We start from the raw sequence: 18,938 nt of genomic DNA, 5'->3' as shown, positions 1-18,938 counted from the left end.
TTTCACAACGTGCGTCGGTATGTCGGGCCGACGCATTGCGACGGCCCCGTACCGACGTAAGTGTGAAAGAAGCCTAACCCTAAGTTTAGCCCCAACCCTAACCCTAAATTTAGCCCCAACCCTAACCCTAAATTTAGCCCCAACCCTAGCCCTACCCCTAACCTAACCCTACCTCTAACCTAACCCTACCCCTAACCCTACCCCTAACCTAACCCTAAGCTAACCCTAACCCTACCCCTAACCTAACCCTACCCCTAACCTAACCCTACCCCTAACCCTACCCCTAACCTAACCATAACCCTACCCCTAACCCTACCCCTAACCCTAACCCTACCCCTAACCCTACCCCTAACCCTACCCCTAACCCTACCCCTAACCCTACCCCTACCCCTAACCCTACCCCTAACCCTACCCCTAACCCTACCCCTAACCCTACCCCTAACCCTACCCCTAACCCTACCCCTAACCCTACCCCTAACCTAACCCTACCCCTAACCCTACCCCTAACCTAACCCTACCCCTAACCCTACCCCTAACCCTACCCCTAATTTTAGCCCCAACTGCTGTTCTCCTGCCGGCCGGCAGATGGAGACAGATGGCGGGCGCACTGGGCATGCGTCCGCCATGTTCTGCTGCCGGCGGCCAGGAGGAGCAGCAAGAGGATCCAGGGACCTAGGTGAGTATGCTAGGGTCCCCGAATCCCCCTATTTCTCTGTCCTCTGATGTGCGATCACATCAGAGGACAGAGAATTACACTTTACTTTTTTTTTTTTTTTTTTTGCGGTCGCCGGTAAACAGTTAATTACCGGCGATCGCAAAACAGGGGTCGGTAATACCGACCCCGATCGTGCTCTTTGGGGTCTCGGCTACCCCCGGCAGCCGAGACCCCAAAGATTCTCCCGGTGCCGGCCGGCGGGTGCACTGCGCATGCGCCCGCCATTTTGAAGATGGCGGCGCCCACCGGGAGACACGAGGAGCATCGGGGGAGCTAGGTGAGTATTGGGGGGCCACCTGGGACCCCTTTTCTCTGTCCTCCGATGTGCAATCACATCGGAGGACAGAGAAATTAAAAAGAGATCACTTTTTTTTTTTTTTTTTTTGCGATCGCCGGTAAACGGTTAATTACCGGCGATCGCAAATGCGGGGTGGGTTAAAAACCCCCCGAATCATGTTCTCTGGGGTCTCGGCTACCCTCGGCAGCCGAGACCCCGGAGAAAATCGGCCTCTGGGGGGCGCTATGGACTTTTTCCACAGCGCCGTTAATTAACGGCGCTGTGGTTTAAGTACCCTTAGCGGCCGCCGTTAAAAGGCGTATCGGCGGTCGCTAAGGGGTTAATATAGGGTTCCTGAGATAGTGGGAAATCTCAGACTCTTGCTAACAGTGGCATCCGGCACCCACAGAATTACATTTTTTTTCTTTTAACAGGAGTCTGTTTCAGAGCAGGTTTACACATCTATGTTTTGCAGCCCATGCACGGACCGGCCATGACCAGAACATCATGTGCTTGTGAGGCTGGTGAGTTTGGACCAGGATTCCCCCGGCCGGTCCTGCATTGCGGTCTGTATTCTGACTGCCAAACACAGATGTATGAATGTGACCTAAGGGGAGTTTTTTTACTGGATCCTGCAGGATGTGCGTCTACGGAGTTTACCAGTCTGGTATTAAGGACACATTATTGTGTACTTCGGGGGTTTTCCAGCATACACGCTAAATGTAGGCTGGAAACACATAGATCATTAGGAGCTATCACCAGTTTGAGCATATTACACTGGTTACATCATGGATTAGTGGCTGCAGAGCTGAGTAAAATGTTGTTTCTATTGTAAAAAAAATATTTAGAATTGAGTCCTCAGTGGCTAACTGAAAAGATGGTAACAAATTGCAAGCTTTCGAGACTACACTGGTATCTTCATCAGGCACAGACTAAAAGCAAATTCTGAAGAATCCCATATTTATACACAACACAGCACAGAACTGTCATTATGGGAGCGTGATAAGTGAGAAACAGTTGTGTCCATAAATATTGGAAAGTTCCTAGATTAGGAGTGAATGTTTTGTTGTCCTCTGACAGTTCTGTGCTGTGTTGTGTATAAATATGTGATTCTTCAGAATTTCTTTTAGTCTATGCCTGATGAAGAGACCGGAGTAGTCTCGAAAGCTTGCAGTTTGTTACCATCTTTTCAGTTAGCCATTAACCCCTTTCTGACCTCGGACGGGATAGTACGTCCGAGGTCAGATCCCCTGCTTTGATGCAGGGCTCCGCGGTGAGCCCGCATCAAAGCCGGGACATGTCAGCTGTTTTGAACAGCTGACATGTGCCCATAATAGGCGCGGGCAGAATCGCGATCTGCCCGCACCTATTAACTAGTTAAATGCCGCTGTCAAACGCAGACAGCGGCATTTAACTACCGCTTCCGTCCGGGCGGGCGGAAATGACGTCATCGCCGACCCCCGTCACATGATCGGGGGTCGGCGATGTGTCAGGATGGTAACCATAGAGGTCCTAGAGACCTCTATGGTTACTGATCACCGGTGGCTGTGAGCGCCACCCTGTGGTCGGCGCTCACAGCACACCTCCATTTCTGCTACATAGCAGCGATCAGGCAGATCGCTGCTATGTAGCAGAGGCGATCGAGTTGTGCCTGCTTCTAGCCTCCCATGGAGGCTATTGAAGCATGGCAAAAGTAAAAAAAAAAAAAAAGTTAAAAAAAGTGAAAAAAAATAAAAAAAAATAAAAGTTTAAATCACCCCCCTTTCGCCCCAATCAAAATAAATCAATAAAAAAAATCAAATCTACACATATTTGGTATCGCCGCGCTCAGAATCGCCCGATCTATCAATTAAAAAAAAGCATTAACCTGATCGCTAAACGGCGTAGCGAGAAAAAAATTCGAAACGCCAGAATTACCTTTTTTAGGTCGCCGCGACATTGCATTAAAATGCAATAACGGGCGATCAAAAGAACGTATCTGCACCAAAATGCTTTTCAAAAACCTGACCTGCACATCCAAACATAGACTAAGTGTGAACAGGTGCTGAACCCAGAGTCGCCAACTTGTATATAGTTAAGTAAATAGGGCAGCACACTGCAGCGCCAAAACATGCAAACTTGAAAACACGAAATTTGAACTGCATTACTGCACTAGAAATATGAAAAATGAGAGCTTTTAGCGCATAAAAATGGCCAATTTTATGTGTACCTCGTAGCCACTTTACGGCATCTCTCTTATACGAGGTCCTATGCTTGACCTACCTCCCTGAGAATAAACGTCTCCATCTGAATGGGTACATGTGAAACCTCTTCTTGGACACATGTACCCATTCAGATGGAGACGTTTATTCTCAGCGAGGTAGGTCAAGCATAGGACCTCGTATAAGAGAGATGCCGTAAAGTGGCTACGAGGTACACATAACATTGGCCATTTTTATGCGCTAAACGCTCTCATTTTTCATATTTCTAGTGCAGTAATGCAGTTCAAATTTCGTGTTTTCAAGTTTGCATGTTTTGGCGCTGCAGTGTGCTGCCCTATTTACTTAACTATATACAAGTTGGCGACTCTGGGTTCAGCACCTGTTCACACTTAGTCTATGTTTGGATGTGCAGGTCAGGTTTTTGAAATGTATTCTCTAGCCTTCTGATCGTGCACTCCGCCTCCTAGCTTCAGGTGTTTTAATTATAGTAGGTCCAATACCCCTCCACAGAGAGAGAGAATTTGAGTCCAAGAAGAGGTTTCACATATACCCATTCAGATGGAGACGTTTATTCTCAGCGAGGTAGGTCAAGCGTAGGACCTCGTATAAGAGAGATGCCGTAAAGTGGCTACGAGGTACACATAAAATTGGCCATTTTTATGCGCTAAAAGCTCTAATTTTTCATATTTCTAGTGCAGTAATGCAGTTCAAATTTCGTGTTTTCAAGTTTGCATGTTTTGGCGCTGCAGTGTGCTGCCCTATTTACTTAACTGCACCAAAATGCTGTCATTAAAAATAAAGCCCTCAACCGACCCCAGATCACGAAAAATGGAGACGCTACGAGTATTGGAAAATGGCGCAATTTTTTTTTTTTTTTTTTTTTTAGCAAAGTTTGGAATTTTTTTTTCACCACTTAGATAAAAAAATAACCTAGTCATGTTAGGTGTCTATGAACTCGTACTGACCTGGAGAATCATAATGTCAGGTCAGTTTTAGCATTTAGTGAACCTAGCAAAAAAGCCAAACAGAAAACAAGTGTGGGATTGCACTTTTTTTGCAATTTCACTGCACTTGGAATTTTTTTCCCGCTCTCTAGTACACGACATGCTAAAACCAATGATGTCGTTCAAAAGTACAACTCGTCCCGCAAAAAATAAGCCCTCACATGGCCAAATTGATGGAAAAATAAATAAGTTATGGCTCTGGGAAGGAGAGGAGTGAAAAACGAACACGGAGAAATGAAAAATCCCAAGGTCATGAAGGGGTTAAAAGGCATCAACCACTGAGGACTCTCAATTCTAAATATTTTTCTATCTACTGGCTCACACGGTACCAAGATATATATCTTTCCTGTTTTTATTGTGTAACTTCTCACCATTGCAGAGGTTTTTAACTTGTAAAGTTTAGTTGTTATTTTTGGTCTAGTTCATGTCAGTGTCACCAGAGATTTGTCTGTGGGGCCTGTACTTCTCCTTCATACAGAAGAATGAATAGACACCTCCAGAGAAGAATCTCTGTTAATGTCCCCATGGATTTATCATAAATCATAGCCTAAACTTTGCAAGCTAATATCGCTGAAAGGGAGAGAAATTAAAAAAATAAAACCTATGGCCCTATTCATCAAGACTGGCGAGTCTCTGTACAGTCTTGATGAGGAGGCATGTAGGAGGTAGACCCTCCAGATTCATTATTAGGCGCATATCTGAAGAGTCGTGTACACCTCCATGTACCCCGCCAGAAATCTTACTCCAGTCGCTGACTGGAGTAAGATTTCTGGCTAAATATTGTCACGGCCTATCAAGAAGTAGACAAGCTGTGGCGTCATGTCCCTGCCATTCCTTTGTCCTACCCCAGCTTCACCCATTTTGGTGAAGCTGGGAGAAACTGGCATGAAATTACCAAAGTTGCAAAATGTTTGCGTAGCAAGGAGTTGTGGGAAAAAATTGCAATTTTTAAGAGCAATTTATGCAGCAATTCAGGCGAAATTGCTTCAAATGATGAATAGGGGGCCTATGTTTTACTTTGCTTTGCACCCACAGTTCCATGATGTGACCAGTTTAGCACTAAATCTTGTGAAGGGTTGTCTTTAAAGTGAATCTAGTCACTAGATTCATGCTGACCGAACTGCAGGCTTCATGGATCAGGGCCTCGCTGCACGATTGCAGCCAAGTATGTTTTACTGTCAAGCGCTGTGTCATTTCAGAGAAAGCATGGTTTGAAAAGCTTGGACAATACTTTTCAATGGTCATGGTTAGGCAAGTTAGCCATCCATCTCTCAGCACCACGTATGGTCAAATATTTAGGAAGGCTCTTCTGTGAGGCCTATTATCTACACTACGTGCTGTACTCCAGTCTTGGGTGTACATAGCCTAAGCTGTGCTGTAACTCATACTATATGCAAGAAGAATGAAATTGCTTTAAGGTTTCTCGACCTTAGAAGATCTGTACTTTTCAGAAGGATACCTTAACAATAAGCAGATCAGACTATGGTATCTGGCTGTAAGTGATGAACCACAGTGGAATTGAAGCATCGCACAATGCCCTATTGAACCAATGGGTTGTCTGTGCAAGTAGGTGAGCAGGACCAGTCAGGTCATCGATTGAGAGCCAATGGCCCCGATTCATTATTGCTTTGCACCTGTATTTTGTTTTGTTCTGTGTGTGTTCATTATTCTATTTGCACATTTTTTAAGTCTACAGGTGCTTCTCACAAAATTAGAATATCATCAAAAAGTTAATTTATTTCAGTTCTTCAATACAAAAAGTGAATCTCATATATTATATAGAGTTATTACAAACAGAGTGATCTATTTCAAATGTTTTATTCCTGTTAATGTTGATGATTATGGCTTACAGCCAATGAAAACCCAAAAGTCATTATCTCAGTAAATTAGAATACTTTATAACACCAGCTTGAAAAAATATTTTATAATCTGAAATGTTGGCCTACTGAAATGTATGTTCAGTAAATGCACTCAATACTTGGTCGGGGCTATTTTTGCATCAATTACTGCATCAATGCGGCGTGGCATGGAGGCGATCAGCCTGTGGCACTGCTGAGGTGTTATGGAAGCCCAGGTTGCTTTGATAGCAGAATCAGCTCGTCTCCATTGTTGGGTCTGGTGTCTCTCATCTTCCTCTTGACAATACCCCATAGATTCTCAATGGGGTTAAGGTCAGGTGAGTTTGCGGGCCAATCAAGCACAGTGATACTGTTGTTTTAAACCAGGTATTCATACGGCGGTGTGGACAGGTGCAAAGTCCTCCTGTATAATTAAATCTTCATCTCCAAAAAGCTTGTCGGCAGAGGGAAGCATGAAGTGCTCTAAAATGATATGGCTCCCGAAACCATCACTGATTGTGGAAACTTCACACTCTACCTCAAGCAACTTGGATTGTCTGTCTGTCCACTCTTGCTCCAGACTCTGGGTCCTTGATTTCCAAATGAAATGCAAAATTTACTTTCATCTGAAAACACCTTGGACCACTGAGCAACAGTCCAGTTCTTTTTCTCCTTAGCCCAGGGAAGATGCTTCTAGCATTGCGTTGTTTATTGGTCATGAGTGGCTTGACACAAGGAATGCGACACTTGTAGCCCATGTCCTGGATACGTCTGTGTTTGGTGGCTCTTGAATCAATTACTCCAGCAGCAGTCCACTCCAGTAATGATTGAGTGTACTCGTTGCTTGAGTTTTCCCGAGCACACTCGAGTTTTTCTCCGAGTATTTGTTAGTGCTCGGAGATTTAGTTTTTGTTGAGGCACCTGCGTGATTTACGGCTGCTAGCCAGCCTGAGTAGATGTGGGGGTTGCCTGGTTGCTAGGGAATCCTCACATGTATTCAAGCTATCAGCTATAAATCATGCTAATGAGGCAGCGAAAACTAAATCTCCAAGCACTGACAAATACTCTGAGATTACCTGAGCGTGCTCCGGAAAACCCGAGCAACGAGTATACTGACTCATGACTAGTCCACTCCTTGTGAATCTCCCCAAGTTTTTGAATGGCCTTTTCTTACCAATCCTTTCAAGGCCGCGGGTATCCCGGTTGCTTGTGCACCTTTTTCTACCACACCTTTTCCTTCCACTCAACTTTCCATTAATATGCCTGGATACAGCACTCTGTGAACAGCCAGCTTCTTTAGCAATGACCTTTTGTGGCTTACTCTCCTTGTGGAGTGTGTCAATGACTACCTTCTGGACATCTAAACCTACAAGAGAAAAAAGTAAACGAAACCCTGATGTAACTAAGTAAAAAAGCAAAAGTGCATTTAAATAACACAGAGTTTTTAGTAATACTGTTTTTTGATAAAAAAAAATAGCACAAAAGCCATCCCACCTCGTCACGGTAACTCTGATCGGGACAGTCCTACACTGTTTAATATTAAAACCTTACCATGTGTCAATGTTGACCTCAGTGTGAAGAAGGGCAGACGAAAGGACTGGGCCCACCCAGTGAAACACCAGACTGGGGAAGCCTTATATAGTCTCTAGCTCAGAAACAGGGAGGCCACACCCCGGCTTGCACAGAATGCATCAAAAAATGTTTTTTTTTTCTCTGTATGTGTTTTAATATTAGACAGTGTAGGACTGTCCCGATCAGAGTTACCGTGACGAGGTGGGATGGCTTTTGTGCTATTTTTTTGATCAAAAAACAGTATTACTAAAAACTATGTTATTTAAATGCACTTTTGCTTTTTTACTTAGTTACATCAGGGTTTCGTTTACTTTTTTTTTCTCTTGTAGGTTTCAATTTTTTGTGGCCAATGTGAACATGCGTTTAACCTCTGCATGTGTACCAACTCAATTTAAGCTCAATTTTGTGTTTTTTTTTTCTTTTGGACATCTGTCAAGTCAGCAGTCTTCCCCATGATTGTGGAGCCTACTGAAACAAACTAAGGGACCTTTGTGAATGCTTAGGAAGCCTTTGCAGGTGTTATTTGTTTATTATGCTAATTTACTGAGATAATGACTTTTGGGTTTTCACTCTGTTTGTAATGATTCTATATAATATATTAGTTTCACATTTTGTATTGAAGAACTGAATAAGTTTTTGATGATATGTTAATTTTGTGAGAAGCACCTGTATATTGACATTTTTTTTATGGCACACTAAATAATATTTGTAGTCATATTCTGAAACAAATGAAATAAAATGATTCCGAGGACATATTTTGTGTATGACAGAGGTTCTCAAATGTCAGTTTTTGCAGCACACAGTGTCCATCCAGGGCTTGTCCTGTTATAGCATGACCTCAGCACATGATGAATCTCCAGCTGAGCTGCTATGACGGGGGTCATGGAGCTCCATCAGATGCTGTCATCATTGGCACACCCGTGGATGTGTGGGCTTCACAGGACGTACTGCAACAATAGTCATAGTTGGACCAGTGTTTTCAGAAAAAATGTTCCCCATATTGCAAAAACAGCACTGTTTGCAATTGACGAGCATTAGATGGTTTGTGCTGTACTTTTTATTACAGTCCTGTGTGGTGTGACTGCAGTCTAATGCTTCTGTATTCTGTGCTTTCTGTATGATACAGGTACGACGGTACTTACATAATACTGCAAGATGCAGTGGAGCTGGAGGAGCCTCATTTATAGTAAGTAAACACTTTTCTTCTTTTTTTCTTAAAGGGATTGTCCGGTCTAAAATAAAAAGTCTGCAGTCACTCTGTGTGACTGTAGACTTTTGACTCCCCCTAGAGCAGGCACTGTGCTCTGCAGGGATCCGCCGGTTTCTGAGCTGGAAGCGGTGGTGATGTACGCTATATACCGTACATACTCCCGGGCAGAAGCCGTCTAGTGGGCGCAGCTTTGCTTCGTACACTTGTATGGAGAGAGGCCATGCCCACAACACGTCTTCTGCCTGGGAGTATGTATAGCACATGCATCACTGCTGTTCCCAGCTCAGAAACCGGGGAATCCTCACAGCGTACAGTGCGTGCTCTGCGGGAATTCAAAAGTCTGAAGCCACATAGAGTGATTGCAGAGTTTTTATCTTAGACTGGACAACACCTTTAATTAACCTATAGAATCTAGATGATGGACACAGATTCGATAAGTAAAATAAAATTTCACACATAAGCCGGTCATGATGGCCTTTTTTACCCCTTTATGACCAGAAGTATTTTTGGTTTTGTGTTTTCGTTTTTTTTCTCCTCTTCTTCCAGAGCCATAACTTTTCATTTTTCCATCAATATGGCCATGTGAGGGCTTGTTGTTTGCGGGACGACTTGTACTTTTGAACAATACCATTGGTTTTAACATATCGTGTCCTGGAAAACGTGAAAAAAAGTGCAATCCCACAATTGTTTTTTGTTTTGCTTTTTTACTAGGTTAACTAAATGCTAAAACTGACCTTCCATTATTATTCTCCAGGTCACTATGAGTTCACAGACACTAAACATGTTTAGGTTCTTTTTTTATCTACAGTAAGTGGTGAAAAAAAAATCCAAACCTTGTTAAAAAAAAATTTGCGGTATATTCCGATAAACGTAGTGTCTCCATTTTTCGTGATCTGGGGTTGGGTGAGGGCTTATTCTTTGCATGCTGAGCTCACATTTTTAATGATGCCATTTTGGTGCAGATACGATCTTTTGATCACCCGTTATTGCATTTTAATGCAATGTCTCGGTGCCCAAAAAATGTATTTCTGGCCTTAGACTTTTTTTTTCTTGCTACGCCGTTTAGTGATCCAGTTAAACCTTTTTTTTTTTTGATAGATCGGACGATTCTGAACATGGCAATACCAAATATTTGTATGTTTTTTTTTGTTTTTTTTTAATTGTTTTATTTTGAATGGGGCGAAAGGGGGGTGATTTGAACTTTATCTTTTTTTTTTAAAACATTTTTTTCACTTTTGGCATGCTTCAATTGTATCCATGGGAGACTAGAAGCTGCCATAACCTGATCGGCTCTGCTACATGCAGGCGATGATTAGATCGCCTGCATGTAGCAAAATACCTCACTTGCTATGAGCACCGACCACCTCGTGTCGCTCATAGCAATCCGACAGTGACAACCACAGTGGTCTCCAGGAGACTTCTATTTGTCATGCAAACCCATCGTTTACCTCTTGATCACGTGCCGGGGGTCACCAATGGGCGGATTTCTGGTGCGATTGCCAGAAATGCATGTTAAATGCCGCTGTCAGCAGGGATAGCTGTGCTAAGTGCTGGCGGCTGGGTACGGCACATCCGTCTTCTATTCAACTTGATAGGGGTGGAGGTGCAGTACCCGCCGTGACCACTATCAGTAGATGGAGCAGCTCCATAACTGAGTATACTATTTCCTGCTGCTGCCGCCACCATGAACGGCTGATCGGCGGGGCTGCAGGATGTCAAACCCCCCACGTATCGGACATTGATGACCTATCCTGAAGATTGTCATCAATGGTAAAGTAGTGGCGAACCTTTTTAAGTATTTGCAGCAGACATCCTAACATAAACAGCATGGGTATGAGATTTCAGAAATGCCATTCACTCTGCTGGTCCAGAAAAATGCTGTGTTTAGCACATAAAAAAAAATTGCCATCTGCACATAATCTTGCACATTTCAATAGCTGGCCAATCATCACAAAATTAGCGGGACTTAGCTTGACTTTAATCTAATGCACATGGCCAGTTTTAGATGCTAACATACCAAAAAAATTTTTTTTTGACAAAATATCCTAATATATTTGCTGTTTAGTGAAGGGGAGTGTGTGTGTTGGGGGGGACATAAGGCTCAGGTACCACACTGATTAATAGGTGGTGCCTTGTTGTATGGGAGACCAATATCAATGACTTATTATTATTATTTATTTATATAGCACCATTGATTCCATGGTGCTGTACATGAGAAGGGGTTACATACAAGTTACAGATATCACTTACAGTAAACAAACTAACAATGACGGACTGATACAGAGGGGCGAGGACCCTGCCCTTGCAGGCTTACATTCTACAGGATTATGGGGAAGGAGACAGTAGGTTGGGGGTTGCAGGAGCTCCGGTGTTGGTGAGGTGGTAGCTTTGATAGTGATGAGGTGGCAGCGGTGTCAGTGCAGGCTGTAGGCTTTCCTGAAGAGATGGATCCTTCAGACGGAACCTGAAAACTCGACTGTGGTTGATAGTCGGACGTGTTGGGGCAGAGAGTTCCTGAGGATGGGGGATATTCAGCAGAAGTCTTGGAGGCGATTGGATGAGGAGCGAATAAGTGTGGAGGAGAGAAGGAGGTCTTGGGAGGACCGGAGATTGCGTGAGGGAAGATATCGGGAGATTAGTTCAGAGATATATGGAGGAGACAGGTTATGGATGGCTTTGTAGGTCAGTATTAGTAATTTGAACTGGATACGCTGAGGGAATGGGAGCCAGTGAAGAGATTTGCAGAGGGGGGAAGCGGAGGAGTAGCGATGAGAGAGATGGATTAGTTGGGCAGCAGAGTTAAGGATGGACTGGAGAGGTGCAAGAGTGTTAGCAGGGAGGCCACAGAAAAGGATGTTGCAGTAGTCAAGGCGGGAGATGATGAGGGCATGCACAAGCATTTTAGTAGATTGGGGCTTGAGGAAAGGACGGATCCTGGAGATATTTTTGAGCTGGAGGCGACAGGAGGTGGAAAGAGCTTAGATGTGCGGTGTGAAGGACAGGGCAGAGTCGAAGGTTACTCCGAGGCAGCGAACTTCGGGTACAGGGGAAAGCATGATGTCATTGACTGCGATAGATAGGTCAGGTAAGGAAGATGTGTGAAATGGAGGAAAGATGATGAGTTCAGATTTATGGACTATGGAGACTATAGACTATGGAGATACAGTGTACACTGTTTGATTGTTTTATTTATTTTTTTTTGCTTTTTATAAATGTCTGTGCAGCCACTCTAGATATTCTAATATCAAATATTTCTGAGACTTTAACAGAGCTGAGAAAGAGAATGCTGCCCATACCAGGCTCTCTATATACATTGTCTACGGACAGTGAGCCGCTTATCAGAGGAGGGGGTGTGGTCGGACCAGGGCTCCCATGCACTATGGTCCAGGCAGTGACAATCTCTTTGTGATTAAACCTTCACTGTATGGAAACTACAACACACTGCCTAATAAATGACACATTGATTAAATCTGTGTCTCGGCTGCTCAGATTACATCGTAAAAACCTGTTAATAGATTCCTTTTAATCAATGTTGTTAAACATGACACTCTTGTCATACCTCTGACCAATGATGATGTATTGGACGTAGACCTTGGCATCATTTCTTGGTGAATATGCTGAACATGGAGCCAAAAAAACACATGAACCTCTGGGGAAGCGGCAGTCTATGCTGATGTCCTTCCTGTCTACTTCTGGACACGTCTCTCCTCAGTCATCCATTTCCTTAGCTCTACCTTGAATTTGGGACAGCGCTGTGCCACCCCCGAGTACCAAACACAGCCCTGATGGTCAGTCCGAGTGTTCTGAGCGCTCTGCCTGATCATTAGTGAAGTGGTTGGAGGGGGTCCACTTTGCTGGGCCTAAACTTTAGGCTGGAAGACTCACATTATTTGCTTGTAATCAGTTTCTAAAATCTGGTCTAGTAAGCCTTTAATTAGCTCCGCAGATAAAGGTACCGTCACACTAGACGATATCGCTAGCGATCCGTGACGTTGCAGCGTCCTCACTAGCGATATCGTCCAGTGTGACAGGCAGCAGCGATCAGGCCCCTGCTGTGCTGTCGCTGGTCGGGGAAGAAAGTCCAGAACTTTATTTGGTCGCTGGACTCCCCGCAGACATCGCTGAATCGGCGTGTGTGACACCGATTCAGCGATGTCTTCACTGGTAACCAGGGTAAACATCGGGTAACTAAGCGCAGGGCCGCGCTTAGTAACCCGATGTTTACCCTGGTTACCATCCTAAAAGTAAAAAAACAAACAGTACATACTTACCTACAGCCGTCTGTCCTCCAGCGCTGTGCTCTGCACTCCTCCTGTACTGGCTGTGAGCGTCGGTCAGCCGGAAAGCAGAGCGGTGACGTCACCGCTCTGCTTTCCGGCCGCTGTGCTCACACAGACAGTACAGGAGGAGTGCAGAGCACAGCGCTGGAGGACAGACGGCTGTAGGTAAGTATGTAGTGTTTGTTTTTTTTACTTTTAGGATGGTAACCAGGGTAAACATCGGGTTACTAAGCGCGGCCCTGCGCTTAGTTACCCGATGTTTACCCTGGTTACCGGCATCGTTGGTCGCTGGAGAGCGGTCTGTGTGACAGCTCTCCAGCGACCAAACAGCGACGCTGCAGCGATCCGGATCGTCGTCGGTATCGCTGCAGCGTCGCTAAGTGTGACGGTACCTTTATTGCTTTAATTAGAAAGATGTGGCAGCCTGTAAACAGAGGGAAACACGTAGCGGCTTTCATGCGAGGCCTTGTGTATCAGACATATACATTCTCTCCTGGTCCTTAGATGTTCTTCTCGTTTGTTCCTTGCAGCACAGAGATACCCCTGAGAACAACCCGGATACTCCCTTCGACTTCAGTGCAGAAAATTACAAGGTACGACGTGTGCACTTTGGGTTATGTAACATTACAGCACTCAGACGTTGCCTTTTATATAACCCCATTAGCGGCTCCACAGCCTGCATCTAAATTGCTTTGCTTTTCATTCAGGCTTCTGTGACACGGGAGAGATTTATATTTTACCATTTTGTTACTTATTTCTTTTTCAGAGAATAGAAGCTATAATTGGCAACTACCCAGAAGGGCACAAAGCGGCAGCTGTAATCCCAGTGCTTGATTTGGCACAGAGACAGCACGGATGGTTGCCTATCTCTGCTATGAACAAGGTATGATTAGCCACAGATTTATGCTCAAGGAGACAGTAATGCTTCTCTGTGGAAAAGATGTTATTTTATTAGTTTTTTGTACTGAGGTGAAGTACATATGGGAACATTTAACCAATTAGAGGACGCGGACAAAGCCAAATGTACTGAAAACAACCCAGGACTTTTCTGCAAATTCTGGGAGATGTTGCCTAACTTGGTAGAACTGACGTACGGAACCATTTGGTATTGATAAGGAGAAAAACTCTCTGGGAGTGAAATAAAGTAGAAGCATTGTTAATTTTTCTTCATTTTTCAAGTTTTTAGCCTTTCACCAGAGCTGCAGTTTTTACCATCACTTTGGGTTATATACGTCTTTTGCTCAATTTTTATTTTTATTTTGGGGAGGTGTTTTGGTGTCTCGTCACCCCCCCCCAATGTTTACCGTAAGAATCAAATAATTTGTGTATTTAAAAAATTTGGACATTTAAAAATGTGGGAATTCCAAAAGAGCTTACTTAAAAGAAATGTTTTAACCTTTTCTTTCCCTTTTGTGACGTACTGTAATGTGTTGGGTCCCGGGTTTTGATGCAAGCTCAGAATCTGAACTTATGTTATTGCCTGCATATAACGGCTGTGATACCCAACCAATAGTTTCCTCTATCAGTAGCAGGTGGAGCTGGGCGCCACTCGCTGCTGTTACCTTAAATATCATTTACAGCATAATGCCTCATGCCGTTCCTCACACTCATCAGCTTTCCCAAGATCACTGGGAGGCGATGGGATGCCATTAGTGACCAGCAAATGTGCTCGGATAAGGTATTATCCGAGCATGCAGTTCTGAGTGTCTTCGGCGTGCTCAAAAAATATGTTCGAGTCCCTGTGGCTGCTTCTGCCAGCCAGCCCCCTTCTGCCGACAAGCTTGTTTGCAACAGGTTTTAAAGATTCAATTCATCTTCCCCATTACCCCATTTAAAAATAAAGAAATAATAGAAAAATATGTACTGCTGTGTCTGTAAAGGTCAGCTCTATCACGATATAAATTTAGATCCGTAAATGCCATAATGATAAAAAAGTCGAAGTTTTTTTTGGGCTGCCGTGACTCTGCGAAAACAGAAATAAGAAGCAGATTGTCATATGCATCCCAACAATGGTATCAATAAATGTCAGTTCACCACACACAAAATATAAGCCTTTGCACAACCCCAGCGATTCAAAAAATTAAAATGTTACCGGCCATGGAAACTGGCAAACTTTTTAAAAATTAATTTGTAATTTTTTTTAAATTTTTTTTTATCAGTGCATAAGAACAAAAAGATACAAAGATGTGGGCTGGAAAACCTGCTCGGCCTCACAAGGTTGTCGGTAATGTCCTGAAAACCAGTGTGATCTATTGATCCAGCTGCTCAGTTGGACATTATGGGCAGATGTAGGCACAAATAATATAATTTTGTATTAAAAATGCAAAATGACAACTTTTTACTTTGTGGACATTGCAACAATGGAGAGATTTGTTTTGACAATGAACTCTGTACTTTCAGGTAGCGGAAGTTCTGGACATGCCGGCTATGAGAGTCTATGAAGTGGCAACCTTCTATACCATGTACAACAGGAAGCCTGTAGGAAAATACCACATTCAGATTTGTACGACTACACCCTGTATGCTTAGAGATTCGGATTCCATACTGGCGGCTATCCAAAAGAAACTTGGTATGCACATTTTCTTTTGCCATTTCGAAAACACTATATTTGCCGCATACCTTTTATATATCAAAACTTAAAAGGGTTGTCGCAACTTATTAAGTGGTTGAACTTCCTTATGAAAAGCAACTTTGTCCAATATTAAAAATGCTCTCTGCTGTCAAGAACGGAGGGATTTGTAATTATAAAGTTTACTGCTTGTTGCCTAGGTTACCAGCCACCTCTGCAGTCTGAAAGTGGCTGGCTTTCTTGGGCAAGCAACATGTGCTTGTCAGCTGATTGCTATACAGTCCCAAAGCACTACTCTCTAGGCCAAAACACTTGTTTTCCAGATTGAGGACCCTTGTGCTCCTCTGCTGCGGCATTGGAGAGCGCACTGTTCAGACCAGCAGCATGACCATGCCTCTGTTACGAACTGTCAGTCATCAGAACCAGGAGAGGAACAATCCGAAGACCAGTATAATAGAAACATGTCACCACTTCTGTATTTCTCACTCCTGATTTAGGCTTACACATACTGATGTATAATGCAGACCAAATTCTGCTAAAGGACTTCTCTGGTGACGGGCCTCTCCACTAGTGGCCATTGTGCGAATAGGAGCACTGTGCAGTCTATAATGAAGGCTGGACTAACATACCAAAGGATAACCTGCACGACTTGTATATGGAAGTGCCACACAATCCTGTCTGGTGAAGAAGTTGTCCACTCTTTCCTTTTAAGTATGAAACATGTGTTAGAATGAGCAGGTGAAGCTCCTTGTGAACTATTATGTCATGATGATGGTACTTCTGCTGTGCAGGTAATCCCTGATAGGAAGATGGCTACATCACACAACTACACTCCTGCTGCAGCTGACGAGATTTTCTATAAAACGTATATACAGTAATACAACCATGTACTGTAACTTCTTTATTCAAACTGTGAAAGGGTTTGTCTTGATTTACCTAGTTGTGGCAAACCCAAGCCTTGCAGCGCTGGGGTCCTGGGTTCAGATCCCACCAAAGACAACATCTGCAAGAAGTTTGTATGTTCTCATGTTTTATGCGGGTTTCCTACTACACTCCAAAGACTTATTGATAGGACATTCAGGTTGTAAGTCCCAATGGGGTCTGTGATGAATATGTATAAAGCATTGTGGAATTATTGTCGCTATACAGGTGAGGAAAATAAAACCAAAATATTCCTATCTAGTCAAACAAATGATACAATAAATGAAGAATTCTTATGCTTTATAGAATGTTAAAACGTCTCTTGATCACTAAATATGTATGGAATATATGATTAAAGGGAACCTGTCTTCAGGATTGTGCTCAGTAACCTACACACAGTGTCAGGTCGGCGCCGTTATACTGATTACAATGATACCTTGGTTGATGAAAGCCGTCTTGTGGTTGATACGATACGATACACCTTATTGATCCCGGGGGAAATTACAGGATTACAGCAGCAATACAAACAGCAGTACATAAAATATTAGGACACAAACCTTGCACAAGTATACCAACATTACATAACAAGTAAATGTGGGCAGTTCAGGTATATAAGTCACTGTTAATTGACATTAGTACACCTGCAATCAGACATTGCTGTCTACCACCCTTAGGAAATTATTATACACTAGATGGCAGCCCGATTCTAAAGAATCGGGAGTCTAGAATCCATATATACTTTATTCAAATGTAAGAATAATACAATTAATAAATAATAGTAAGAAAGAACAAAAATAATAGGCAGTATATGGAGAAAACACCAAACAAAAGTTCAAAATTGGTGTGAAAATGTCACTGAACCACTTCACAACTAAATATATATAGTTTTGGTAAATGGTATTATCATTTTTTTGACGAAATTCGGCAGGAGCTTGAAGAGCAACGTCACTGGGCCCGCCTCCACGCAGTAGAAACTTGCTGTGAGGTAAAAATTCAAAAATCACACCAAAATGGCGGGCGGAGTGTGTCACAGTACGGCACGTTTCTGATTGGTCGCTGGCAGCAGGCGGCAACCAATCAGACACTGGACACTGTTGACGTCACTTATCTCCGGACATTAGCTCCGGACATTAGCTCCGGACATTAGCTCCGGACAGGAAGTTGGCACAAATTGCAGGAAGTAGTATTCTAGGCAATTATATATTAGATCCCCATAGCAGTAGGTACAAATGATTTCCTGAATTTCTCCTTCTTCCACCTTAGTAGGATTAGACGGCTGCTGAATGTGCTCTTCTGCTTCAAGAACAGATCGTATAGTGGGTGTGTATAATTGATCATTCTAGCCCTACACTTCTGAATCCTATCCTCCACTACCTCCTCAAGAGTCTAGATGGAGGCCAACAGCCGCGCTTGCCTTCTTGATAAGTTATTAGCATCAGCTACTCGCACACTACTGCCCCAGCAAATGATAGCAAAAAAGATGGCGCTTGCCACAACGGACTGGTAGAACATTTCCAGCATTTCACTGCACACATTGAATGACCTGAGCTTCCGATAGGCTGCCCCATCTTGGTGGAGACACATTTTGTTTTTTTTCTCTAGCAAGATGGTGCCGCTGGCACCCACCTGCTGAAGGTGATTTTTTTTTTTAATATATAATATTCAGTATGTAAAATGGGGGGCAGGTCAGTGACCTGTCAACAGTCTTCAATATGAATACCTAATCAGAGCACCACATAAAGTCCCGCCCCGCAGTACAAGCATATCATTAGGGTAAGTTCACACAGGGCGTTTTTGCTGCTTTTTTTTTTTATGCTAATTTTCAGCTGCTTTTTACAGTACCAGCAAAGCCTCTGAGATTTCAGAAATCTCATGCCCACACTTTGGTTTTTGTTTGATCAGTATTTTGTTCTTTGCTGCGTTTTTTCGATATGGGGCATGTCATTTCTTTCAGCGTTTTTCCAATGTTTTCCACCCATTCACTTGAATGGATGGTGAAAAAATGCTGCAGATATGCAGGCTGACTTTTCTTGCAGCGTATTTGTTCCAGAAAAGTCACGGACAGCCGGATGTGACTTCACACTCGGCTCTGCTACATCTAGATGTCAGGCTGCATGATGCGTCCATGCAGCCTGTCATCCAGCAGAGCGGACCCGATCCCCATTCACTTGAATGGGGGCTCTAACATTACAGTGTTTGACACGCTGTTATATGCATGACAGCGTGGCAAACACTGCTTCTGAAATTATCCCCGGTCAGAGAGCCGCGCTTCCCACGCTGTCAAAAGACAGCTGGGAGCACTCAGCTGTGATTGGAGGTATAAACTCACCTCCGGTCACTAGTGTCAGCTG

General features: G+C 43.5%; 1 protein-coding gene across 1 annotated transcript in view; it reads left to right on the top strand.

The window, feature by feature from the left end:
• Positions 1–18,938, top strand: part of NDUFV2 (NADH:ubiquinone oxidoreductase core subunit V2) — a 42,258-nt gene that overhangs the window by 8,326 nt on the left and 14,994 nt on the right. The window contains exons 2-5 of the mRNA XM_069731058.1: positions 8,734–8,793; positions 13,628–13,690; positions 13,864–13,980; positions 15,498–15,666. Coding sequence (XP_069587159.1) covers positions 8,734–8,793; positions 13,628–13,690; positions 13,864–13,980; positions 15,498–15,666 — 409 coding nt within the window. The remainder of the gene's footprint in view (positions 1–8,733; positions 8,794–13,627; positions 13,691–13,863; positions 13,981–15,497; positions 15,667–18,938) is intronic.

Source organism: Ranitomeya imitator, chromosome 6, assembly GCF_032444005.1.
Source record: "Ranitomeya imitator isolate aRanImi1 chromosome 6, aRanImi1.pri, whole genome shotgun sequence".
Taxonomy (NCBI): domain Eukaryota; kingdom Metazoa; phylum Chordata; class Amphibia; order Anura; family Dendrobatidae; genus Ranitomeya; species Ranitomeya imitator.
Note: the sequence above shows the minus strand (reverse complement) of the source record. Positions and strands in the feature narration are given on the sequence as shown.